A 23,835-nucleotide genomic window follows, 5' to 3' on the forward strand; every position below is an offset into this window, starting at 1 on the left:
AAGCACCTTTCATTACAAAACTAACAGCTGACCCGCTCTTTCCTTTCATCTCATCCTCCTCAATATGATAAATGCTAATCAATATTATAAATCAATTGGACAATCAATGGGTAAAAAACCTACATAATTTAACGATTACATATAGGTACCTACTAAAGACAATTGTTAATCACAATGTACCTACTTGCATAAAATTTGTCAAAAACGCAGATCATAATTTTTAATGTTCGCAATGCGCACACAATGTAATTGTCACAAAGTTTGTAACGCTTTAGAAACTACCACAAATGGCGCGGTAAACGCCATCTGTCGTACGATGCTACATTTTAGGATTACGTATGCTCCAACAAGGTTTACCATAATCGAATAAAATAATTCGAAGTAGTCTGTATTCTGTCGAAACTGATACTGAAGCAAATGCTTTTTCTCGAAATGATTCTCCTAGTTGGAGAAAATCAACAAGTATATTTTACTTCGCACCGCAAAACGCAACGTAGTGGACGTTATTCATGTTGCCGGAACGTTTTCTTTCTAAAAACGATCATCGACGTTAAAAGCAAATTTCACACTGTATTACTTGTAAGAAATGTTGCATAGAAAAGTGTAATTGTAGTGACGGACGAGTAAAGTTCGCGGTCAGTTAGTTCGGTAGTGGTGTCAGTAAACGAGTAAATGGTGCGTGCCTATGGGGGTCCACGTCAATTGGGCCTTCATAGACGTTACTTCATAAGTGGCCAGCACAAAACAAGTGATCCAATAAGACCTTGAAAGTGAAATCAAAAATTGAGTGTTCCGTACTGTATCTTTCTCAGGTAAATGAGGGAAAATTTGTTGCTGTTGTCACATCCTCGCCGGTAATAGAACCCAGGACCTTAGCCTCTTAATCCATGACAATATAATGTTTCAAAGAATCGTTTAATTGACATTGCCAAAGGCTTTGGCCAAGTCTAAGAAAGTTACAGCAATAGGTTTGCTCTATCTTCAACAAGATTAATTTACGTTGATGGATATCTACTTGCTTCATCCTCAGCGTGTAGATCATCCCTAACGATATATGAATACAACACATTTCTGAAGAATTGCAGGTTCTTGATCCTCCACAGATAATCTTTCGCTCTCTTCTGTCTTCATATCGTCAGTCTCATCATTCTCACGTCAACCACTATTTACATATACCCACGATTCTTCAAAGGGGACTGAAGAGGACCTACTATTCTAGCCTCCGGCGTAGTCCAGAGGGACTACCCGCCCGCCAGTATTAGCAGCTAGTAGGTATGAAGCATCCAAAAGTTAAAGTTTGGAAGAGGAGGTGTAATATGAGGTCAAGAAACAGATTACTTTGAAACACTATTACGTCCAACTACTCCAAAAGCATTCACCTTCTCACTTTTCTAATAACTTATACCATCTTAGGAATAGTATTATGAATACACATTCGTGTAAATCATCTTCCAATTACCATTTCAAATCTTATTGTAATTATCTATCCGCATATTCCCATGATTCCTCAAAGGAAACTGAAGAAGACCTTCTGCCCTAGCCTCCGGCGTAGTCCAGAAAAATTGCCCGGCCACCAGTATTAGTAGCTGGTAGGAATGAAGCATCCAAAAGTTAAAGTTTGGAAGTGGAGGTGTAATATGGGGTCAAAATACAGATACTTTTGAGACACTCTTACGTCGAACTGCTCCAAAAGAATTCATCTTCTCGATTTTCTATTAATTTATACCATCTCAGGAATAGTATTATGAAGACACATTCGTGTAAATTATCTTCCAATTGCCATTGCAAATCGTATTATATTTATCTATCCCTATTCCTCAAAGGAGATTGAAGAAAACCTTCCCCTCTAGCCTCTGGCGTAGTCGAGAGGGGGTGCTCGCCCACCAGTATTAGCAGCTGGTAGGAATGAAGCATCCAAAAGTTAAAGTTTGAAAGTGAATGTGTAATATGGGGTCAAGATACAGATACCTTTGAGACACAATTACATCCAACTACTCCAAAAGCATTGACCTTCTCACTTTTCTATTAACTTATACTATCTTGGCAATAGTATTATGAAGACACTTTCGTGCAAATTATCTTCCCATTACCATTGGAAATCGTATTGCAATTATCTACTATTATTAAACACTAGATATATCTGTTTCCACGGTAATAACGATGACAATAGTCTTATCAACTAGAAACAAAACTACCACGCCAACTATTCCATATGCATACACGTTTCTATATTCATCAAGATGTTTTAGCGTTTGCAATTTATGAAGACTTAACTGGGCGGGATTGTGTGTTAATCGCGGAACCCAGTTAACACGTATCCGCCTACAGCCACTGACGTGGTAGACTGTGGCTTGGTGTGTTGTGTTAGTTCTTCGCCACTGCTTTTACCAATCGACCACGGGCTTGCTCTTGACTGTACTTCTTATGCATTCCTAAGTGTGACGAGCGTACTTGCTACACGTGCTAGCACGAACGTGACTGATTTTTTTCGCCTCTTTCTTCTCCTACATCGTCTCCAACCACTTCTTTTTCCCTGGTCGAGCGTCACTCTGTCTTATAAGTACAATCTGACTTTTTTCCGATCAGACCAAGTAGCTAGCAATTACCTAAGATACTACGATACCTGCTAGCTTATAATGTACCCATGGTTATAGCACAACACACCAACAAACCCAGGGTGTTTTTATTCATTTTGAAATGTACAACGGTTTGGAATGGTTACTTTTAGATCCATGTGTTATTGTAGATGTTATAGCATCATACAGTCCTTCAGATCCTTGATAAGAGATCCTGTACAAAATCTCGCAACCTTCTGCAAGTCAAAAATCTTGAGACATCACCCGACGATTGGAAGGATCATTTTTTATCACTTCTTTCAGTTTAAACATTAGTTCTAGTAAATTGCAATCTAAGTTACTTTGAATGCAAACTATCCCAAGGCATTTTGTTATCTTTGTTAACGTACTTATACGGAATTATGGCAGAATTCAGGGTTCACTATGGTTATGGATTTCCATAAGTACCTCGAAAATCATTATACAAATATTTCTTCAAGTGTGTATCGATCACTTTACAGTATCGCTTGCGTGAGGAGGTGAGGTTGTTTATCTTCCTCTTTACCTCAAGATAGGAAGAAGATGATGATGACCATCATAAACTGATCCCAATAGGCAGATAGGTCCTACACGCATTTTCGATAAATTTACCTTGAAATGTAAAATACCTCTCGTGTGGTCTGATAGTATTTGTCCAGCTTCATTGTCACGTAATATCAATTAAAATAATACTAAGATCATTAGTGCTAATTAAAAATTAAATATTACTTCAATTTTATTCAAATTAGTCACTTAACACTGACTAGTTAGTTGCTGGCACGGGTTCCCATCAATTGTGGAAAAAGCTAGGTTATTATGACATTCCACGAGGGGTCAAAGATGCCCGCCTCTTGTCATGGTAGGGATCCATCATCCAGATGTTCACTTATTGTTGTTGTCATCCACGTATGTGTATATGTATTGATGTGTATGTATATTCTATTCTGATCGTGTAGCATATTTTATTAGCACCATACAGTACGTAGTGGTGTCGAGTGTTTACCCTAGAAACGGCAATTGTCCGGCAAATGCATCGCCTACTAAACAGATAGAAGAAGAAAAAGTTCGGAGAGAGAAAACAGGTTTTTCTTAGGGAATCCGAGATTCCGGAGAGCTCGAAAAATACACGGCCGTAAAAGCGGCAAGAATAAATTTACGGTAAAATTTTCATTAACACGTACACGAAAATTAATCGAAGCTGGCTGTTCAAACAGCATCAAAACAATAAATTAAACACTTGTACATGCGACTGTACCTGTGGGCATACAATGCACGGCACTCCTTGATGACAGGTGACAATTTGAGTTCCATTTAAATGCTGTACCTACGAATATAACATTCTCAATGTGAAACCTCTTCACGTGGATACGTGCGAGCGTGGGTCAGAGCGAGACGGGCATCCGTCATTTTAACAGGTCGAAGTGAGACAAGAGACACGACACGGCAGGCCATTAACATGTCGATGGAAGCTCGAAAATCGGGACGGAACATTCTTTATCGACGTAAAAATTATACTTATTGAATTTCAATTGTTTATTCCAATGATTTCTCCTTACCAGCGATTCGTATTGTATAAGTATAATTTATACAAACTTGGCATGAATATTCATATTATACGCGTGTTGTTGGAAATCGAGTGCCAAGCTACATTTAGAAAAATTATTGCACCGCTGACAACCGTCGTTTGCCAAATAAACGATTAAATTAATCTGTTTTTCATCAGGCTAATGATGACCACATCGTCGCCTGTAAATTGATACATGTCTCTGTACGAAAACGTGTCATCTTGCCATTGATCATACTTTACAGATATTCTGTTCCCTATCTTCCGTTTAATTTATTTTTTTAATACAAACCAGCACTACTAGATAATAGGTATCTAACAATTTCACATTAGAGGGAAGTCCACAATTTTCATATTTTTTCCTCTAAAGGAGGGATGGGTATTTTAAATCGGAAAGATTCTGTTTGAATACTTCAAATTCTTGAACCCTCCCTTACACTCACTTAATCATTTTATTTTCCGTAAACTCAACAAGGTAGGATGTACGCTTCCCTTATCATGACTATTATATATATTTTTTTTAAATATTCAATCAAAATCATTCAAAATAGACGTTTTAAAATTTCTTGATTTTAAAGGTCAGTACAGGCTTGCAACGCGTTCGCTGAAAAAAAAAAACCGCATCGTAACTGCCTAGAGGTAATAATGTAACAAATCACACAGCCTTCTATTACTAATCAATACTATCGATGACTAAACAAACAGCAGCGTCCCGACTGGAATTTTGAGGTGGGGGGTGCAGGTAGGGTCCCTACGTGGGTAGCCACACTACCTCTTGTGGGCCCCGTAAGGTTGCCCCTCCCCTAGGGCAAGGATGGGGCATATAATGCTTTGCCGCATTTGGGTATCATCAGGAATGCCGCATGTGGCCCTCCCAGGGAAAAATTATTGCTACCCCATTAAAAATTTTAGGGAAAATGAACTTTATTATTTGTATTCAATAATACTTTAAATTGCAATCGTTTTAGTGTTGTTCCACCTGATGCGTCTGGTTTCAGTAGCTTCATAAAAACAATATCAGGAAGTACGCTTGATAGTTCATTGCAAATATAAAATATTTCATTGAAATGACGACATAATTGGGCAAGGGGATTATTATTATAAGTTTTTTCATTTCACCGAGAGTAGTTTCAAACGGATTTGCCTCATCGAGCCCCCATAAGGTAGATTTAATTGTGAAGTTTATACATGTGATAGGTTTGCCGCCCCTTAAGACCCATATGAAAAACCTATAAAACAATCCTCATTTTAGTATCACCACTTTTTTTGATGGGACTTTCATGAGGAATCTACGGGGAAATCCCTGTATCGGCATGCCTCCTATTAGCCACATAAGGCTCGCAAGCCACATGGGGCATACCCCTTATAAATTCCAGTCGGAGTGGAACGCGGCGAGGTCCGTGGCAGTGTGATCGTGCTTTATACTCATAAAACAAAAAAAATAGCATTGGAAGACAGCATTTTGATAAAATTCCGTTGAATAGTTGTTGATCTATGTTCTACGTTTTCGTGTAATGAAAGGAAAAGAAGAAAAAAGTGCGGATATATCTGTGCACAAGTAAATAACGTAGTATGCAACATTTATCGTGGAAAATGTTAAATGGGTACTTCAGTTCCAGAAATCCCACTGCGTTCAATTCCTACGAAATAAAGAGCTTATTGTATCCCACCCACGGAACTGTTGTGCTCGTTAATTATTAAATACCTTATATTTATTCACACTATCTCGGTTAATACAATCCTCGCTTCTCTGTTAGTACTTTTCAACGAGATCCAGACCAGGCCATATAGCAAAGCCAGCTGGGACTGGTACGTACTCATACAGTCTCTTGACTGGTAAGTTTATGGGCCCCTTTTCGAAGCAAATGTATGTAAAATATACAGGGCGCGTCGAATTAATTCAACTGAATATCACAATTATTTCGTCGAGTTCATTACACAACCATACGCGCACGTCAATTATTTTAATTGAAACCTTTGCTCAAACGAGAATTGTTGCTTCAACAGTCGAAGAAAATTTGTAAAAGAAGTAAACAAATTCTAAACTTTCTTGTCTTAAAGTGGCACATGGGATATTTTTAAACTTAAATGACTAACGAAGAAATGTTAGAAATATGCCGCCTGTCAGATAACGTACAACCCGTAAATTTTACTTTATTTGAAAATGTAACATCGAAGGTGTTTACTACAGATTTATTTAGTGTAGGTATAGTTAGAACGTTCAAAATTGGCAGAGTCCGCAATAAAACTGTCGCATTTACTTTCTTCTTTCAATTTCCCGTGATAAAAATGTTCAGTCTCTTAGAGTCTCTGAAAGCGAGACTCGAGTCTCTCTGGTGTCGCTGAGAGAGACTGTCGGGAGACTGCAAAAAAAACTGTTTAGCGTCTCTGAACGAGAGACCCGAGTCGCTCATAGAAAGGTCCTCATTTCGTACCCAGTTTCGGAACGAGAGACTCGAATCTCTGAACGAGAGACTCGAATCTCTCAATAAGTTATGTCTCGATAGACCTGGTTCAACATATTTCAGAGATCCCAGTCTTTCTATGAGAGACTCGAGTCCCTCAATTTTTCAGTTTTATACATTCAGAGGGACTGGAGAGAGACTGAAAGTTTTTGTCTAGGGTAACTAACTAGACTAGACTGTTGCTAATCACAACAGACGTTATAGGGAATATCGTCAACATAGAAAAGAGATGTCAGATAGGAATTGCAGCGGACACTAATAAAGAAAAAAGAATAACATTACACCAATTAATATGTAACAGAAAGAGATGCAGACAGATGAGCATGTTGCCAGCATCGGACATTAAACAAAGTTCGACATTTTCAGGAATTTAGGAAAGCAAAAACCCTTGTTTAAAGATATAATTTCAACCAGGCATTTATAAATCCAACCCTGTTGTTTTGTGTACCTAAGCAACCTTTAACCTTTGCACCGCTTACTATTATTCGGTTATCTCTTTTCACTTTGTCTGTACTCCTCATGAAGAATTTCCTAACTTAACAAGGGCGTGTTCAAAACGCAGCAAATGAATAGAGAGAAAGAAAGAAAGAAGATACATCCATTCTCACCGATAATTTATTGCACTTTGCCAATCTTGATCGTTCCAACTATATGTATATATTTTCATTCATTTCAAAATGAATTCTAGGAACATTTAACTAATAACTCTAGCAATTTGATTTATTTAATAATGTTACTTAATACGTAATCATACTTTCAAAATGAGTACTAACTGAGCACCGGCGGGTAGCAAAAGGAGTTCCACAAGGTTCGACATTTTGTGCGCACTTTTGTTTTATTTTGCGATACAACACGGTAGTCGAACCCGTCTGTATGTACATAATATAATTTATATTCCTAGTTAGTGCCTACATGTGTAGGTAGATATGTATGTGTAACTTACTTTAGTAACTATTTATGTATTGATTACGAGCTAATGTATACTGTTAACAATTTTTAAAAAACGGTGAAATATTCCTCTGCTGTAAAAGCAAAATAAGAAATACGTCGCTGGCGATAAGCCGTCGTGATGAATCAAATCACTAAATACCTACGTTGCGTATTACAAATATATGTGTAAGTAAATAGATAAGATTGTTTATTATGTAGAACAGGTAGTGGTCTTATTATTATTTACGCGTTCTTATAAATGAAGCCATTATTTTCATGTGGAAACATGAATTCCGTTATCGCCACCGATCCGAGTATTATGAGAATTCCACGGAAATGCTACTCTCACTATATCGAATTTCCAGTTGTGATGATAATGTAATAAGTCTGCCATCGACGCCGTCGCTCCTCAATTCCACTATACATGGAAGCGTAATAATCTTCTGTTGCCAGCAAACACTTTTTGCATTGCACATGTAAACGTAAACAAATGTTTTACACTCGTCGTGTATCAGCGCAAGCAATAAACCTACTAATATGAAGCAATAAATGACAACTGATATATCCGGTTAATATAAAATTTTCATTTAAGTCGAAGCTCATGAGAAAATTACTACTATCTGTAGTTATTATACTCCTCATGCAAAAGAAAATCATTGAATGTAGAGATCCATTGCCAGTGATTTTGATGGGTACCTGACAGTCGGGTATGTGGGTACCCGATAATAATGGTTAATGTCTTTGTTCCGGGTTCCGGTGAGTTTTCCATTAAATACCACCCTCAACAACATCCTAAACCACATTGAGGCTCGCTCAAAAAGTCCTTTAAACACTAAACCAATGAAATTTTAATTCTTAGGATTTTCAACGAAAGGGTTGAGTTGAAACCGTTGATACGAGCCTATGTTTATAAACACCAAAAGTTTGCTTGGTGAGAATATCACACCAACAAAAGTTATTGTTAATCAAAACCTAATATACCAATAAGCGATAGAAATTGTAGCAGTTCGACCGTATCCACCGATCCAAACCAGATACCCTGCCCATCAATTAAATTTCATGTACCTACCTGAAAGTCCTTTCTTGGAGAAAATTATAGAAGACAAAGTGTGCCAAAGAGAGCTTTTTTTTGGTTTGTTTGACACATATTTTAATGCACCGTCTGCTAACGATAAATCTACATAAAAAGCAATAAAAAATGATCGGAATATGTATAATCCTTTTAATCATTGTCTAATAACCTTATTGACCAAAAATAAGATGGGGATAATTATTATATGGATGACGAAGAGTGGATCTTGGGAGAAGCTGGAAGATTTATCTTTACGAAAACCATTTCCTATGTTCTTTGAAACGCCAGGTTGGGAAAAGCTCGCATGTACCTGTGCACATTTAGCCAATAGTCAATAGTCATAGTCAGATGTGTTGAACCCGGTTATTTTCGGAAGGCGAAGTCTGCTCAAACGAGCTTTTCTTCTATTCTGAGACATCCTTTAATGCACCGTCCTCTAACAATGAATCTGTATGAAAAGTATTTAAAAATGATCGGAATATGTATAATCCTTTCAATCTTTGTCAGTAATCTTATTGGCCAAAAATAAGATCGAGATAATTACGTAGATTGGATCTTGAGAGAAGCTAGAAGATTTATCTTTACTAAAACCATTTCCTATGTTTTTTGAAAAACCAAGGTGGGAAAAGCTCGAATGCACCTGTGCACCGTCTGTCAATAGACTATAGTCATAGTCACATGAGTTGAACCCGGTTATTTTCGGAAGGCGAAGTCTGCAAAAAAGAGCTTTTCTTCTATTCTGAGACATCTTTAAATGCACCGTCCGCTAACAATAAATCTATTATTATAAAAAATAATCAAAAAGGGACCTTAATTATTATACAACGAAAAATACTTTTTGAAACTTAAAGGTTCAACTCGTTGATAAATGATGACTGACAAGTAAATTGGTGCAATACAAAAATTGAGAACCATGGTCTTGTAGAGGCATGCGGTATTGACAAAACCAAATCCAGTTAGTTAATTGGTCTTACACGACATGGGCTTATGTATTGTATTATTCTGCTTGTACGTATAAAATACATATAGCGTATGTAGGTAGATCGGTAGGTACATAGGTAATTTAAGTCGGTAAATAATCGAAAATAAAACCGTCACAACCGACGAAGCCGCGTTACTTCCGAAACGCATTTGCCACACACGTTCGTAAACACAACGGTCGAGTAATGTGTCAATAAATATCGAGAATTTGAAATCTTTCCTCGCGTGTCAGGCGTGTTTAGTCTATGATACGCGCGGTTCGCGATTTGACAATTTTTTTTACACGTTTTGTCTTCTTTTCTCGCCGTCGAACTCGCCCGTTGCAACCAATTGTCGAACTCGACTATGTGGTAATAACGACGTTTATTTATTATCAACAACCTCGGACGGGAATCTCAAAAGGCATGCATGCAAAATCCATTAAGAGTTCGCGGAAAATTGTGGAAGTATGGCGACGAATAATAAACATACAATATCTGGACGTCTACAAGAATCGATATTTATGTATTAAATTAACGAAACAAAAGATTTACGGTTGATTTAGAAGTTGGTTAAAAGGTCGTTAAAGGTGAATGTTTGGAGCGCGGCGCTGTACGGGTGCGAAACATGGACAGGGGGCGCGGCGGAATAGAAAAGGTTAAAAGCGTTTCAAATGTGGTGTTATAGGCGAATGATGAGGATACCATGGATAGAGAAGCTTAGAAATGAAGAGGTATTAGAAAGAATAGGAGAACAGAGAATATGGAAGTCAGTAAGAAATAGGCGAGATAGGTTGGTAGGACACCTTCTCATAGGAGAACAGGTTGGTAGGACACCTTCTCAGGCATAAAGGTCTAGTCAGAGTCATATTAGAGGCAGAAACGGGAGTTAGGAAGGGTAGAGGTAGACCTAGATTAGATTACTGTTCGCAAATAGTTAAGAATGTGAGTTGTTCTAGTTTTAGGGAAATGCGAAGATTAGATCAGGATAGGAAAGAGTGGAGGTACGTGTCCAACCACTGTTAAGGACTGACGACCTTATGATTATTATGACCAATAATATACTGTACGTTTCAAGAAGTTAGAGATATGCCCCTTCCCTTTATTAGGATGTGCCGTAGCATAATTCCAAATTCAATCATATTTGTCTGCGGAGCTCATTTCTCCACCGATCATCGAGCGAGAACTAGACAAAAGTGTACAGTACCATTTGCAGAATTATTTAAACTGCCTCGTTAAAATTTAAGAATATGCTTTATTTAAAAGCATATTTAGCCAAAAATAATAACAAGTGAATTAACTTAACGTTCTACACACCTATAAAACTTTTGCTTTGTTTTCTATTGTTAATTTATATACATTTTTGTTTTAAGAAATTGCTAAACATTTTCGTCTAGTACTGTACAGTTCTAGCCGATCTTCTAAGACCGCCCATCGAGAGCTCTGCTCGTTCAAGCTTGTTCCAACTATTTCTGTCTCGCTCATGCCTAGTGTGTATTCTTTCTATCTTCGCGCAGATTTCTTCAAGGTCACAATTCTAACAAATTGAAATAGCCTGTACTAGTGTTTAAGTATTTGTCCTTCTTCCACAAGAAGTGCCTATATTTCAATCATATCTCTAAGAATAATATACAGATATTTCATACATTTTTATCAACTTTACAACAAAATACATTCGTATGTATATTGAATCGTGAATTACCACAGTAATATCAAATATATGGAGTCTCTAAAAACAATTTCTGATTACGTGCTGGACGTTTGTACACTATTTAACGTAACAAGAAAATTCCAATCTAATTATAATATTTTATGGACTATTGAAGTACAAGCTGCAACTGCAGTGCTAGTTTATCAATTAGTACAATCTTGCGCCAACATTGCACTTGACACTCATAATTTAGATCTGTTTGCATTACACGGACAGTTCCAATTAAGCATATCGATTTTTATTTATATGAAATAAAAAATAAATTTTTAGTTCCCAGATTTTTGTCGCAAATATAAAATATGTAAAAGACAATTAGAATTTTAGACACATACATGCATTGCAACATTTGTTTAATCGACAATTTAATTAGGTCGCTTAAAAATATCTATATAATTAGTAAACGAATAAGCACTTTACAAAAAATTAATTAGAATAATTTGACCTCATTCTCGTTAAAACATTACGTTGTTTGTCGTAGCATTTTTGATCATTTCCTGTTGCATATTTATAGAATTTTTTTCTCTTATTATAAAGATGCCTTGTCTTTATACGATAGCTTTCACTTTGAAGTAAAAAGGAAAATAATAATTTACATTAAACAATTACATCATAAAGATAGTAAATGTATTCTTCGTCAACAATCCATTAAAAATTCGATTCCTAATATGTATGTAACGTATAAGATTCGTATTTAGAAAATTGTGATGTGATTTTGATAAAATAGAAGGGGACAGAACGTTAAAAAATTGTTAACTTTCAAAACTATCGGCACTATTTTCTTTAAAAGTTATAACAAGCTCGCATGTATGACAAAAGATTTTAGCACTTAAGACAATTTTTGTGTCGGTAAATATAAAAACGCGAATACTTTATTCAACCATCACATTCGGAGGCGCTATACGTGGAACATGCCAAGTGATTTAGGGAGATATCAGTTAGATTTCATACTTGTTAGGCAAGAATTTAAAAATCAAGTGAAGGACCGTAGGAGTTATCCAGGAGCAGATACAGATAGGGATCATAACCCAGTGGTTATGAAGATCAATCCTAAATTGAACATTCTGAAAAAGAGGAAAGGTAGCAGACGTCTTGACGCTTGAAGCTACAATGTAACGAAACGCGTGATAGGCTAGGTGCAAGGATAGACGAATGTCAAGGACATAGAGACAGAATGGAACTGCATTAAAACGTGCCTAGAGTTAGAACCTACAGACATACTAGGTTTAACACAAACCGATAGTAGGAAACCTTGAATAACAAACGAGATTGTAGGACTAATAGAAGAAAGGCGGAAATATAAAAACAGGACAAGCGAAGAAGGGCAAAAAAGATATAACGCTATAAAGTGGGAAATAATTAGGAAGTGTAGGGCAGCTAAGGAACAGTGGATTGATAGGAAAAAAAAAAACGAAAGACCAATTTGGGTTTAGAAGAAATAGAGGAACGCTGGAGGCCATTCTAACTTTACCGGTAATAGTAGAGGAAACGATAGAAAAAGGAAAGAGCGCGTACATAGGATCTGTAGATTTAAAAAAGGCTTTTGACAATGTTAAATGGGACAAGATGTTAAATATACTTAAAAATGTTGGGATGGGTTACAAAGACAGAAGAATATGATACTTAGTTTGTATAAAGAGCAACAGGCAGTTATAGAGCTGGGGCTGCAACGTAGAGAAGTAAATATTAGGAAGGGAGTCAGGCAGGGGATGCACACTGTCACCGCTACTTTTTAATCTATACATCGAAGACGCATNGCTTTTGACAATGTTAAATGGGACAAGATGTTAAATATACTTAAAAATGTTGGGATGGGTTACAAAGACAGAAGAATATGATACTTAGTTTGTATAAAGAGCAACAGGCAGTTATAGAGCTGGGGCTGCAACGTAGAGAAGTAAATATTAGGAAGGGAGTCAGGCAGGGGATGCACACTGTCACCGCTACTTTTTAATCTATACATCGAAGACGCGATCAACATCGTTAAAGACAGTACAACTGTACGGATAGATATACAGGGGCAAAAGATTAGTATGTTTAGATTTGCAGATGATATAGCAGTATTAGCATCTAGAAAGGAGGAGTTAGAGATAGCTTTAAATAAAATGGAAGCGGTATTAACAAAACAGTATTGTATGAAAATAAATAAAAGTAAAACAAAAATACGGGCATGCAAGGGAACAATAATTAGGAAGAGAGCGAATATAATGTTAGGAGCTGAAAAATTAGAAAACCATAAACAAATATTGCATTATTAACTAATTACGTAAACAGTTGCATTATTAAATAATTTTGATTCGAGAATGAAGAAATTAGGTGTCAGGAGCAGCTGCAGATTTCTCATAACCTAACTGCGATTCCTTACTGTGACTTACCATTTATCCACGACGCGTTTGATGCAATTCAAGTGCGCCGTTGTGCATTTCAGTTTCTGCGAGAATTCCGCGAGTTCTTTCGCGATCAAAAAGGCAAAAAAAAACCGGTACCATAAAATAATACTTAATGCATGTATCCGTATATGCCCCCATAATTCCCTCCGGTGATTAGATCTGCTGTGAAATCAGATCCGTCGTCTGAAACTCCAATAATAATAATAACAACGACGACATGTAGTTGAAAAAAGGAAACGATCAAAAGAACATCGGACAAGCGAGGGTACAACGTGTTTCTTAGCCATAAAGCTCCGTCAAAGTATTGAATTCGCATTTCAGAAAACACACCATTCACACACTGGGAATTCTTTGCATTGCCTACTTCTATATATACAGGATGTTTCTTGCTGCACCACTGAAAATTATAGCGACTGTTATGGGTCTACTCATTTTGATAAATTCTCAAATATATACTCATGGACGTCAGCTTTTATTATTATTTATTGTATGGGCCAAGCTTTAGTCACCTTGTAATTAGATTTCAAGTTTCATGAAAGTAAAAATGTTAAACCATAAGTAAATATGTATTTATTCATACAACTGAACTCTTAGTAGTGAAATTTTCTTTCATAAGAAATCATCAAGAAGATATCTCGATTTGGACGAAAAATTAATAGATATTATTCCATCACTACATAAAAATAAATAAATTTCTTTGTGCTTATTGGAAATTCATAATTTTTATTGTTCTTTACAATGATTTCCCTATTTAATGACTTCTTCAGAAGATACAAGGAAATCATCATAAGGTCGTCAGTCCTTATGGCCGGTTGGACACGCACCTCCTTCTTCCTATTCTGAGCTAATCTTCGCATTTCCCTAAAACCAGAACATCCCACACCCCTAACTATTCGCGAACAGTAATCTAATCTAGGTCTACCTCTACCCATCCTAACTCCCATTTCTGCCTCTAATATATCTCTGACTAGTCCTTTATGCCTGAGAAGGTGTCCTACCAACCTATCTCGCCTACTTCTTATTGATGTCTATAGAGTCCTCTGTTCTCCTATTCTTTCTAATACCTCTTCATTTCTAACCTTCTCTATCCACAGTATCCTCATCATTCGCCTGTAACATCACATTTGGAACGCTTCTAACCTTTTCTTTTCCACCTCGCCCACCGACTATGTTTCGCACCCGTACAGCGCCGCGCTCTAAACATACACCTTTAACAATCTTTATTGAATTTGTAAATTAACCGTTCGCGAGCATAGAAGTGACTTCTTTTTATTGATGGCGACTCGACCGTGTGCTAACCTCTGCTTTATATCCCTACTAATCCTTCCGTCCTGACTTATCTGACTTCCTAGATACCAAAAATCGGCCACCTTGCCCTACAATTTTACATTAAGCAAAGTGACTTGGGTTTTTGAAAATTGACTATTTCTCATTATGTCGGGTTAAATTAATACGCAGAGTGGCCCAGCATATAGGTCAGAACGTTGAAAGCATGTGTCTTGACCCACCGGTATTAACTACCTCTCTGCATATGCTACTCTAGAGTCTACGATTGTCCAATACGAGACATACCTAATTTTCCGAGCGGCATGACCTGGAGGTTTAGACCATTGATTAGCTTCCGGGAAGACACCGTTCGATTCCGAGTTCGTCTATCCTGTTCCAAATTTTTCTGTTTTTTTTTGGATTACATAGGCAAGAGATTCCGCTCTGATAAAAACTGAATTTTTTTTTGTGACTGCTAATTACTCGATAATTTCATGTCGAAGCAAAAAAGTGAAAGGAAATATTAGGCTCAAAATTTAGCATTAGATTTGGACGACACAACAACAGATTAATAGATAAACTTTTAATATTTTCGTATTCCTATCAAAGATTGATTGCGGATATAGAAAAGGGCAGTGATATAACTATATAAATTAACGGTTTAGGGAAATCCCACTGAAGTAGTTACTATTGCGGGTACCTACAATTATAATTATAATGGTATCGCTGTATTTGTGTAGTATGAAACCAGTTATGTTAAAATTTTAAATAAAACACAATCTCACAGGTATCGGATTACGCAAACATATGTCATTTCTAGCACCAGTACACTTACAGTACACACACACGTACACATTTTACTTCATTAGCGCGCGCACACACACTCAAGATGTACTGGGCCATGAACGCTATTTTATTTCTTTGGTCTACTTACGCTGCTTTTGCATTGTCACATTGCGATAGAAGTACAAAGCTCGAACAAACACATACGTATACACACACGCATACATATGTGCTTTATAAATAATACATTGGTGCTTGTTCCGATTTAGTTGTTCCTTTTCCGCAAAAGGAGTTGAGGGTATGCAGAAAAATTTTAACATATCACACATTGCAGTGTTTTTCTTAAATATCTATATTTTTTGTCATATTTTTTACTAATCCGTTATATAAGACCCTAGACAAAAATTTTCAGTCTCTGTCCAGTCTCTCAGAGACTTTCAGCGTCTCTGATAGCGTCTCTCACAGTCTCTCAGTTATTGCCTAGGTGTTTTTATGGATCTCTCACAGTCTCTGTATGAGAGACTCGAACAATAAAATTGTTAATTCAGAGATTCGAGTATCTCACAGAGAGACTGAATGAATAAAACTGAAAAATTGAGAGACTCGAGTCTCTCGTAGAAAGACTGGGATCTCTGAAATATGTTGAACTTAGAAAATTTTAACCATGTCTATCGAGACACCACTTATTGAGAGATTCGAGTCTCTCGTTCAGAGATTCGAGTCTCTCGTTCAGAAACTGGATACGAAATGGGGATCTCTCTATGAGCGACTCGAGTCTCTCGTTCAGAGACGCTAAACAGTTTTTTTGATAGTCTCTCTCAGCGACACCAGAGAGACTCGATGAGAGACGGAGACTCGAGTCTCGCTTTCAGAGACTCTGAGAGACTGAACATTGCGATAACTTCTTCTTATTCACACCAAAAGAAAAATACATCTTGTATTTATTCTTCTGGCTGTTTCTCCAATGACGAAGTGAAAATTTAGAAAATCTCCTATTGATAATGCACATTTTGGAACCTGGACGAGATTTTGATCAACACATTTTCATAATAATTTTCATTTATATATTTCTTTTATATGTATAACTACCTTAATAGTTGGCGAAACAGGAATAATAAAATTAGGGTGGTTAGTGAATCGGAACGAAACCCTTTTTGAGAAACATTTTGTTGATCTAATGTCTGTATAAGAACAATTTTACGATTTAAATACATTGTAACATTTTATGTGACATCAACAGTAATGTCTTACGACATTTTCTCAAAGGTTAACCCATTATCCTTACAGATTTTAAGCATCTTTTCGTAGATATATAAATTTGATCTAGCGATTAAAAATGATTCCTTATTTCATTATAGTTCGTCCTTTCTGTTTATGTACAAAAGTCCTTAATTGTACTGTATAATACACATGGACTTAGTCATGAAGAATTGATTAAAATTATTTCTAATTAAAGTGATTTTATTTAACTGAATTTTTTTATTCTAAGTATAATCCAAATTAGTTTTCTTTCAATATAACTATGTAATCATAAAACTCTTCCTTTCTATGTTGTTATTATGCCTTTTCGTTTCTTTTATCGAATAACTTCGTCTGGTTCGTCAGCCTACGCTAAAAGGTGGTAGGTATACTACCAGACAAACCTTTTGCTTCCTTACCTACCTGAGCTTTAAGAGTTAGCCGTCCATTTTAGTATTTGACGCTTTAATAAAAATACAAGCCGAAAACTAGAACGGACGACTGCTGGGTATATTTCAATAATCTTTAAAAATCACAAAAAATGTTTTTCTTCCAAATTTTAACACCTTACCTAAATAAAGAGACATGGGTTGGAACGGACGAAATGTTTGTTATAGAATTCGGGGTTTTTATGGGTCCGGATGATTTTGCCTCGTTTTTACCTAAAACGAATAGAATTCCATTCAGCGTGTGGCCGACGTGGTTTTATAGGGTTACAATGGCTAGAGAACGACCGAAACTACTGTCGCTTTTGTCGAAAAATACATTTGTCATTAAGTATAACTGGAAGATAATAGAAAAGGTCTTTGATTCCATCTGGTCGATCTAAAAGAAATTTATCTTGCATTTCCTTTCAGGTCAACGAATACTTCGATCGGAGCTTAGGAGAGTTATGTACTATGGTCGGATACGAACGAAACGACCTTGGAAAAAAGATCGAAAAATGTAACTTTTAATTTAACTAATTTAAAAATAAAAAGCAAAATATAAATGCGGGTATCTTGAAGGTAGTCAATTGTTTCTACTACAGTAGAATCCGCTTATAATGACATCGAAGGGAAATGGTAAACACGCCATACTAAGCGGGCGTCATATAGTCTTAGAAAATAAACAACTTTCTATTTTGGTTAGCTATTTAGTTTAATAGAGAGAAAAACTACAAATTGTTTATATTTATTAACAGAAAAAGAAAAAGAACGAAGAATTGTAATATTAATATACATAAGAAGGGTCAGAAAAATGAGCCAAAATGTTATTATTAATCATTTGGGTCGCTATAGCCGGATATGATTTCTTGAGAATTCGTCATAATAAATTATATGTCATTTTAAACGGAGTCATTATATCCAAAGTTTCCTATGGAGAATTTAACATGAAAACCAAACTTAACACTGCAATTACTTCATATTAAGCGGTTGATTGATATAGGCGGAGTCATAATAAACGAATTCCACTGTACTTATATTAGAAATCATCGTCAGTAGTCAATTGTTGTTTACCTTAAAAGTGCATAGGACACAATTATGGTACAATTCCGTTCCGAAGAAATACAGAGCATGTCAGTATCTATCATCATCATCATCATAAGGTCATCAGTCCTAAGACTGGTTGGACACGTACCTCCACTCTTTCCTATCTTGAGCTAAACTTCGCATTTCCCTAAAACTAGAACAACCCACATCCTTAACTATTTGCGAACAGTAATCTAATCTNATTTATATATTTCTTTTATATGTATAACTACCTTAATAGTTGGCGAAACAGGAATAATAAAATTAGGGTGGTTAGTGAATCGGAACGAAACCCTTTTTGAGAAACATTTTGTTGATCTAATGTCTGTATAAGAACAATTTTACGATTTAAATACATTGTAACATTTTATGTGACATCAACAGTAATGTCTTACGACATTTTCTCAAAGGTTAACCCATTATCCTTACAGATTTTAAGCATCTTTTCGTAGATATATAAATTTGATCTAGCGATTAAAAATGATTCCTTATTTCATTATAGTTCGTCCTTTCTGTTTATGTACAAAAGTCCTTAATTGTACTGTATAATACACATGGACTTAGTCATGAAGAATTGATTAAAATTATTTCTAGTTAAAGTGATTTTATTTAACTGAATTTTTTTATTCTAAGTATAATCCAAATTAGTTTTCTTTCAATATAACTATGTAATCATAAAACTCTTCCTTTCTATGTTGTTATTATGCCTTTTCGTTTCTTTTATCGAATAACTTCGTCTGGTTCGTCAGCCTACGCTAAAAGGTGGTAGGTATACTACCAGACAAACCTTTTGCTTCCTTACCTACCTGAGCTTTAAGAGTTAGCCGTCCATTTTAGTATTTGACGCTTTAATAAAAATACAAGCCGAAAACTAGAACGGACGACTGCTGGGTATATTTCAATAATCTTTAAAAATCACAAAAAATGTTTTTCTTCCAAATTTTAACACCTTACCTAAATAAAGAGACATGGGTTGGAACGGACGAAATGTTTGTTATAGAATTCGGGGTTTTTATGGGTCCGGATGATTTTGCCTCGTTTTTACCTAAAACGAATAGAATTCCATTCAGCGTGTGGCCGACGTGGTTTTATAGGGTTACAATGGCTAGAGAACGACCGAAACTACTGTCGCTTTTGTCGAAAAATACATTTGTCATTAAGTATAACTGGAAGATAATAGAAAAGGTCTTTGATTCCATCTGGTCGATCTAAAAGAAATTTATCTTGCATTTCCTTTCAGGTCAACGAATACTTCGATCGGAGCTTAGGAGAGTTATGTACTATGGTCGGATACGAACGAAACGACCTTGGAAAAAAGATCGAAAAATGTAACTTTTAATTTAACTAATTTAAAAATAAAAAGCAAAATATAAATGCGGGTATCTTGAAGGTAGTCAATTGTTTCTACTACAGTAGAATCCGCTTATAATGACATCGAAGGGAAATGGTAAACACGCCATACTAAGCGGGCGTCATATAGTCTTAGAAAATAAACAACTTTCTATTTTGGTTAGCTATTTAGTTTAATAGAGAGAAAAACTACAAATTGTTTATATTTATTAACAGAAAAAGAAAAAGAACGAAGAATTGTAATATTAATATACATAAGAAGGGTCAGAAAAATGAGCCAAAATGTTATTATTAATCATTTGGGTCGCTATAGCCGGATATGATTTCTTGAGAATTCGTCATAATAAATTATATGTCATTTTAAACGGAGTCATTATATCCAAAGTTTCCTATGGAGAATTTAACATGAAAACCAAACTTAACACTGCAATTACTTCATATTAAGCGGTTGATCGATATAGGCGGAGTCATAATAAACGAATTCCACTGTACTTATATTAGAAATCATCGTCAGTAGTCAATTGTTGTTTACCTTAAAAGTGCATAGGACACAATTATGGTACAATTCCGTTCCGAAGAAATACAGAGCATGTCAGTATCTATCATCATCATCATCATAAGGTCATCAGTCCTAAGACTGGTTGGACACGTACCTCCACTCTTTCCTATCTTGAGCTAAACTTCGCATTTCCCTAAAACTAGAACAACCCACATCATTAACTATTTGCGAAGAGTAATCTAATCTAGGTCTACCTCTACCCCTCCTAACTCCTGTTTCTGCCTCTAATATGTCTCTGACTAGACCTTCATGCCTGAGAAGGTGTCCTACCAACCTATCTCGCCTATTTTTTATTGACTTCCATACAGTCCTTTATTCTCCTATTCTTTCCAATACCTCTTCATTTCTAACCTTTTCTACCCACGATATCCTCATCATCCGCCTATAACACCACATTTCGAACGCTTCTAACCTTTTCTTTTCCGCCGCCCCCACTGTCCATGTTTCGCATCCGTACAACGCCGTGCTCCAAACATACACCTTTAACAATCTTTTTCGAATTTCTAAATTAACCATTCGCGAGCATAGAAGTGACTTCTTTTTATTAAAGGCGACACGACCCTGCGCTATCCTCTGCTTTATATCCCTACTACTCCTTCCATCCTCACTTATCTGACTTCCTAGGTATCTAAAATCAGCCACTTCTTCTAATTTTTCATCTCCTATCTTTATATTCGCTCTTTCCCTACTTTTTCTCTCCTTGCATACCAGTATTTTAGTTTTAGTTTTATTTATTTTCATACTGTACTGATCTGTCAGTACCGCTTCCATTTTATTTAAAGCTATCTCTAGGTCCTCCTTGCTAGATGCTAATACTGCTGTCAGTATCTATATAAGATTTATATTGAATTGCGAAGATAATCAGACAAAACGAAGCCCATGATCACTTCGTTCGTATGGGCTTTTCCTACCGTAATCCTATGATTCTAAATATAAAAATAAAGTGACAAAATTGCAACATTTTTTTTCATCTTGTGGATCCAACTCCAGAGATGTTCTTGCACACTGCCTGTATTATACATAGAATAGGCTTGAATACCATTAAAACTATTACCTGATAAAGGTCCGAAGCGGAATATTACCTACCATCATGAATATTTTAGCTGGTGTTAATGTTGACATAAAATCATAATCGAATCATAACCTAAAATTGATTTGTTTCAATGAACTTATTAGTTATTAATTTGTTCAGCAGTTGTTATGCAAATGATTAAATATAGATGCATAAGTCATAGTCAAAATTCTTGTACATATAAGTAATACGATATCATCTTTTATTTCGGTTTCGATAGCTAGATTTCCAGTTACCAATTCTAAAGATAAGCAAGTATCGGCTTCAGCACGTAGAACTCTCATAAAAAGGACCGACCGGAGTTTATTATGACCTTTTGTCTACAAACGAAGATTTCGGTGAAATAAGGTAAACACCGTCCAGCAGCTTAAGTCTTAAGTGTTTATGAGTTACGAGAAGTTTGGAATTTTATGGATTTATGATTGCGCTTTCTTTGATATTCATTGGGTTTGCCGGTTGAAGGAGTCGACGATAATTTCGCATTTAACATTACCTTAGATTCAGATTGTTTCTCTTTTAAACAACAATTTTTGAAACACGGCGTTCAGGTTTCCTTCCAACTGTAGTTGGGGCGATCAAAATTGGAAAAGTTTGCAATAAATTATCTGTGAGAATGAACGTATCTTTTGTTTTATTTCCATTTGAGACTGTAGTCATTTACTGCGTTTTCAACACTCCCTTGTTAATTTAGGAAATACTTCATGACTAGTACAGACAAAATGAAAAGAGATAACCAAATAATAAAAAGCGTTGCAGCGGTTAGAGGTTGCTTAGGTACGCGAAAGATCAGGGTCGGTTCTACAACTGCCTCTTTGGAATTATATCTTTAAACTAACGTCATTTCTTTTCTAAATTCCTGAATATGTTGAACTTTTTTTAAAGTCCAATGCTGGCAACATGTTCAAATTCTGCTTTTCGGCATCTCTTTCTTTTACACACTAACTGATGTAATGTTATTTCTTGTTCTTTATAAATGTTCGCTGCAATTCCTTCCTGGCATCTCTTTTCTATATTTACGAAATTCCCTACGTCTGTCGTGTCAGAAGCTGCTCTAGTCTAATTAGTAAGTTGAACGAAGGAAGTAAATGTGACCCAAATGCGTCCCAACTATAAAAATAGTTTTTATAAACTAAAATTCATTTTAAATACCAATATGTCCAATAACGGTTAGCTTGTTGGCGACTAAATCGTACATTTATAATCACACCGCATTACAGAAGTACTTTGGCGATTACACAAACAATTGTTCGTACATGTAAAGCAAAGGTGTATCTACCTAGTGTACGTATTACGTTTTGTGTCGCGTGCCATTCTTGCTGTTTCCTTTCCCTCTTCGTCCTCCTCCTTAACCGCACCTAGAGCCAAACTCTCTATCTAAATTGTTTCGATGACCCCTTTAGTCGATTTGACATATAGGTACCTACCGAAAAAAAAGAAGAATTAGCGTCACGCTACACTGCGCTTTTCAGTTTTCGATTTTAAAAAGAAAAGAACCCAAGTCGCCTTTTGTTAGTTATTTGTGTATTCGGCACACATCAAAATCGCCGCTGCTTTGCTTTCCGTTGTACATAATATGGGCGAATAGACAAGTGCGTTTGTGTGTGTGTAGTAAGTACTGATACTGATACATTACATATTTATGTACATGCTGTCGTCAATTGAGCAGAGAATTTCTACATTCCAGAGTAATGCTGTTACTCACAAATTTGAACGCCAATCACGCGCATTATAGGAAATACTTTTGTCCTGTCCGACAACAACCGAAACCAAAGTTCAGTTCTACGGTCGACACCTACATTCGATCAATTAAATAATGACGAATTTCAATGTGTCTTGTCAAATTCGTACCTCTATAGTAGAACGATGAAGTGTGAGTACCCAGTATCATGAAAACGTCGTACTAGGAAAATTAAAGAAAATCTATGAAAAGGTACGGGTTTGTATAAAATTGCGCTAGCAGAGTACGTTTACGAAAAAGTGTTCAAAGAACAAGAGATTCAGAAACACCGATGAACAAAATTGGTCTTCATCTTGCGAAAATGCAAGACTAACGCTGTCTTTATTCTAAAATTAAAGACGAAGACTTAATCCGCTAGACCAAGATCAATACCAAGACTCGGACTGTCTTGCTTTGCTGGTTGGACACGTATCTTCACTCTTCCCTATCCTGACCCAATCTTCGCATTACCTTACAACTACAACATCCCATATCTCTGACTATTTGCAATATTCTTGGAAGACTTCAACTGGCTATATCCTGGGGAAAAGCAACTCCTTAACATATCCAAGATAGTCAACCAAACGTTGCGGACAGCAAGTCTTACCAGCGACGACCAGAAAGCCTTATAACCTCTAATTACATCACCGTTATCC

The 23,835-nt window shown here is 36.1% G+C and overlaps 1 protein-coding gene across 3 annotated transcripts in view; it reads right to left on the reverse strand.

Annotated features, from left to right (window-relative positions):
* Positions 1-23,835, reverse strand: part of LOC108745118 — a 131,983-nt gene that overhangs the window by 71,923 nt on the left and 36,225 nt on the right. For 2 of the 3 annotated variants that reach the window (XM_025978486.1, XM_018481211.2), the window contains exon 2: positions 22,755-22,882. The exons of the other annotated variant lie outside the window; for it this stretch is intronic. In XM_025978486.1, coding sequence (XP_025834271.1) covers positions 22,755-22,773 — 19 coding nt within the window. In that variant the 5' untranslated portion in view covers positions 22,774-22,882. The remainder of the gene's footprint in view (positions 1-22,754; positions 22,883-23,835) is intronic. 3 annotated transcript variants of the gene reach the window in all.

The sequence above is a fragment of the Agrilus planipennis genome, unplaced genomic scaffold, assembly GCF_000699045.2.
Source record: "Agrilus planipennis isolate EAB-ADULT unplaced genomic scaffold, Apla_2.0 scaffold6, whole genome shotgun sequence".
NCBI lineage: Eukaryota > Metazoa > Arthropoda > Insecta > Coleoptera > Buprestidae > Agrilus > Agrilus planipennis.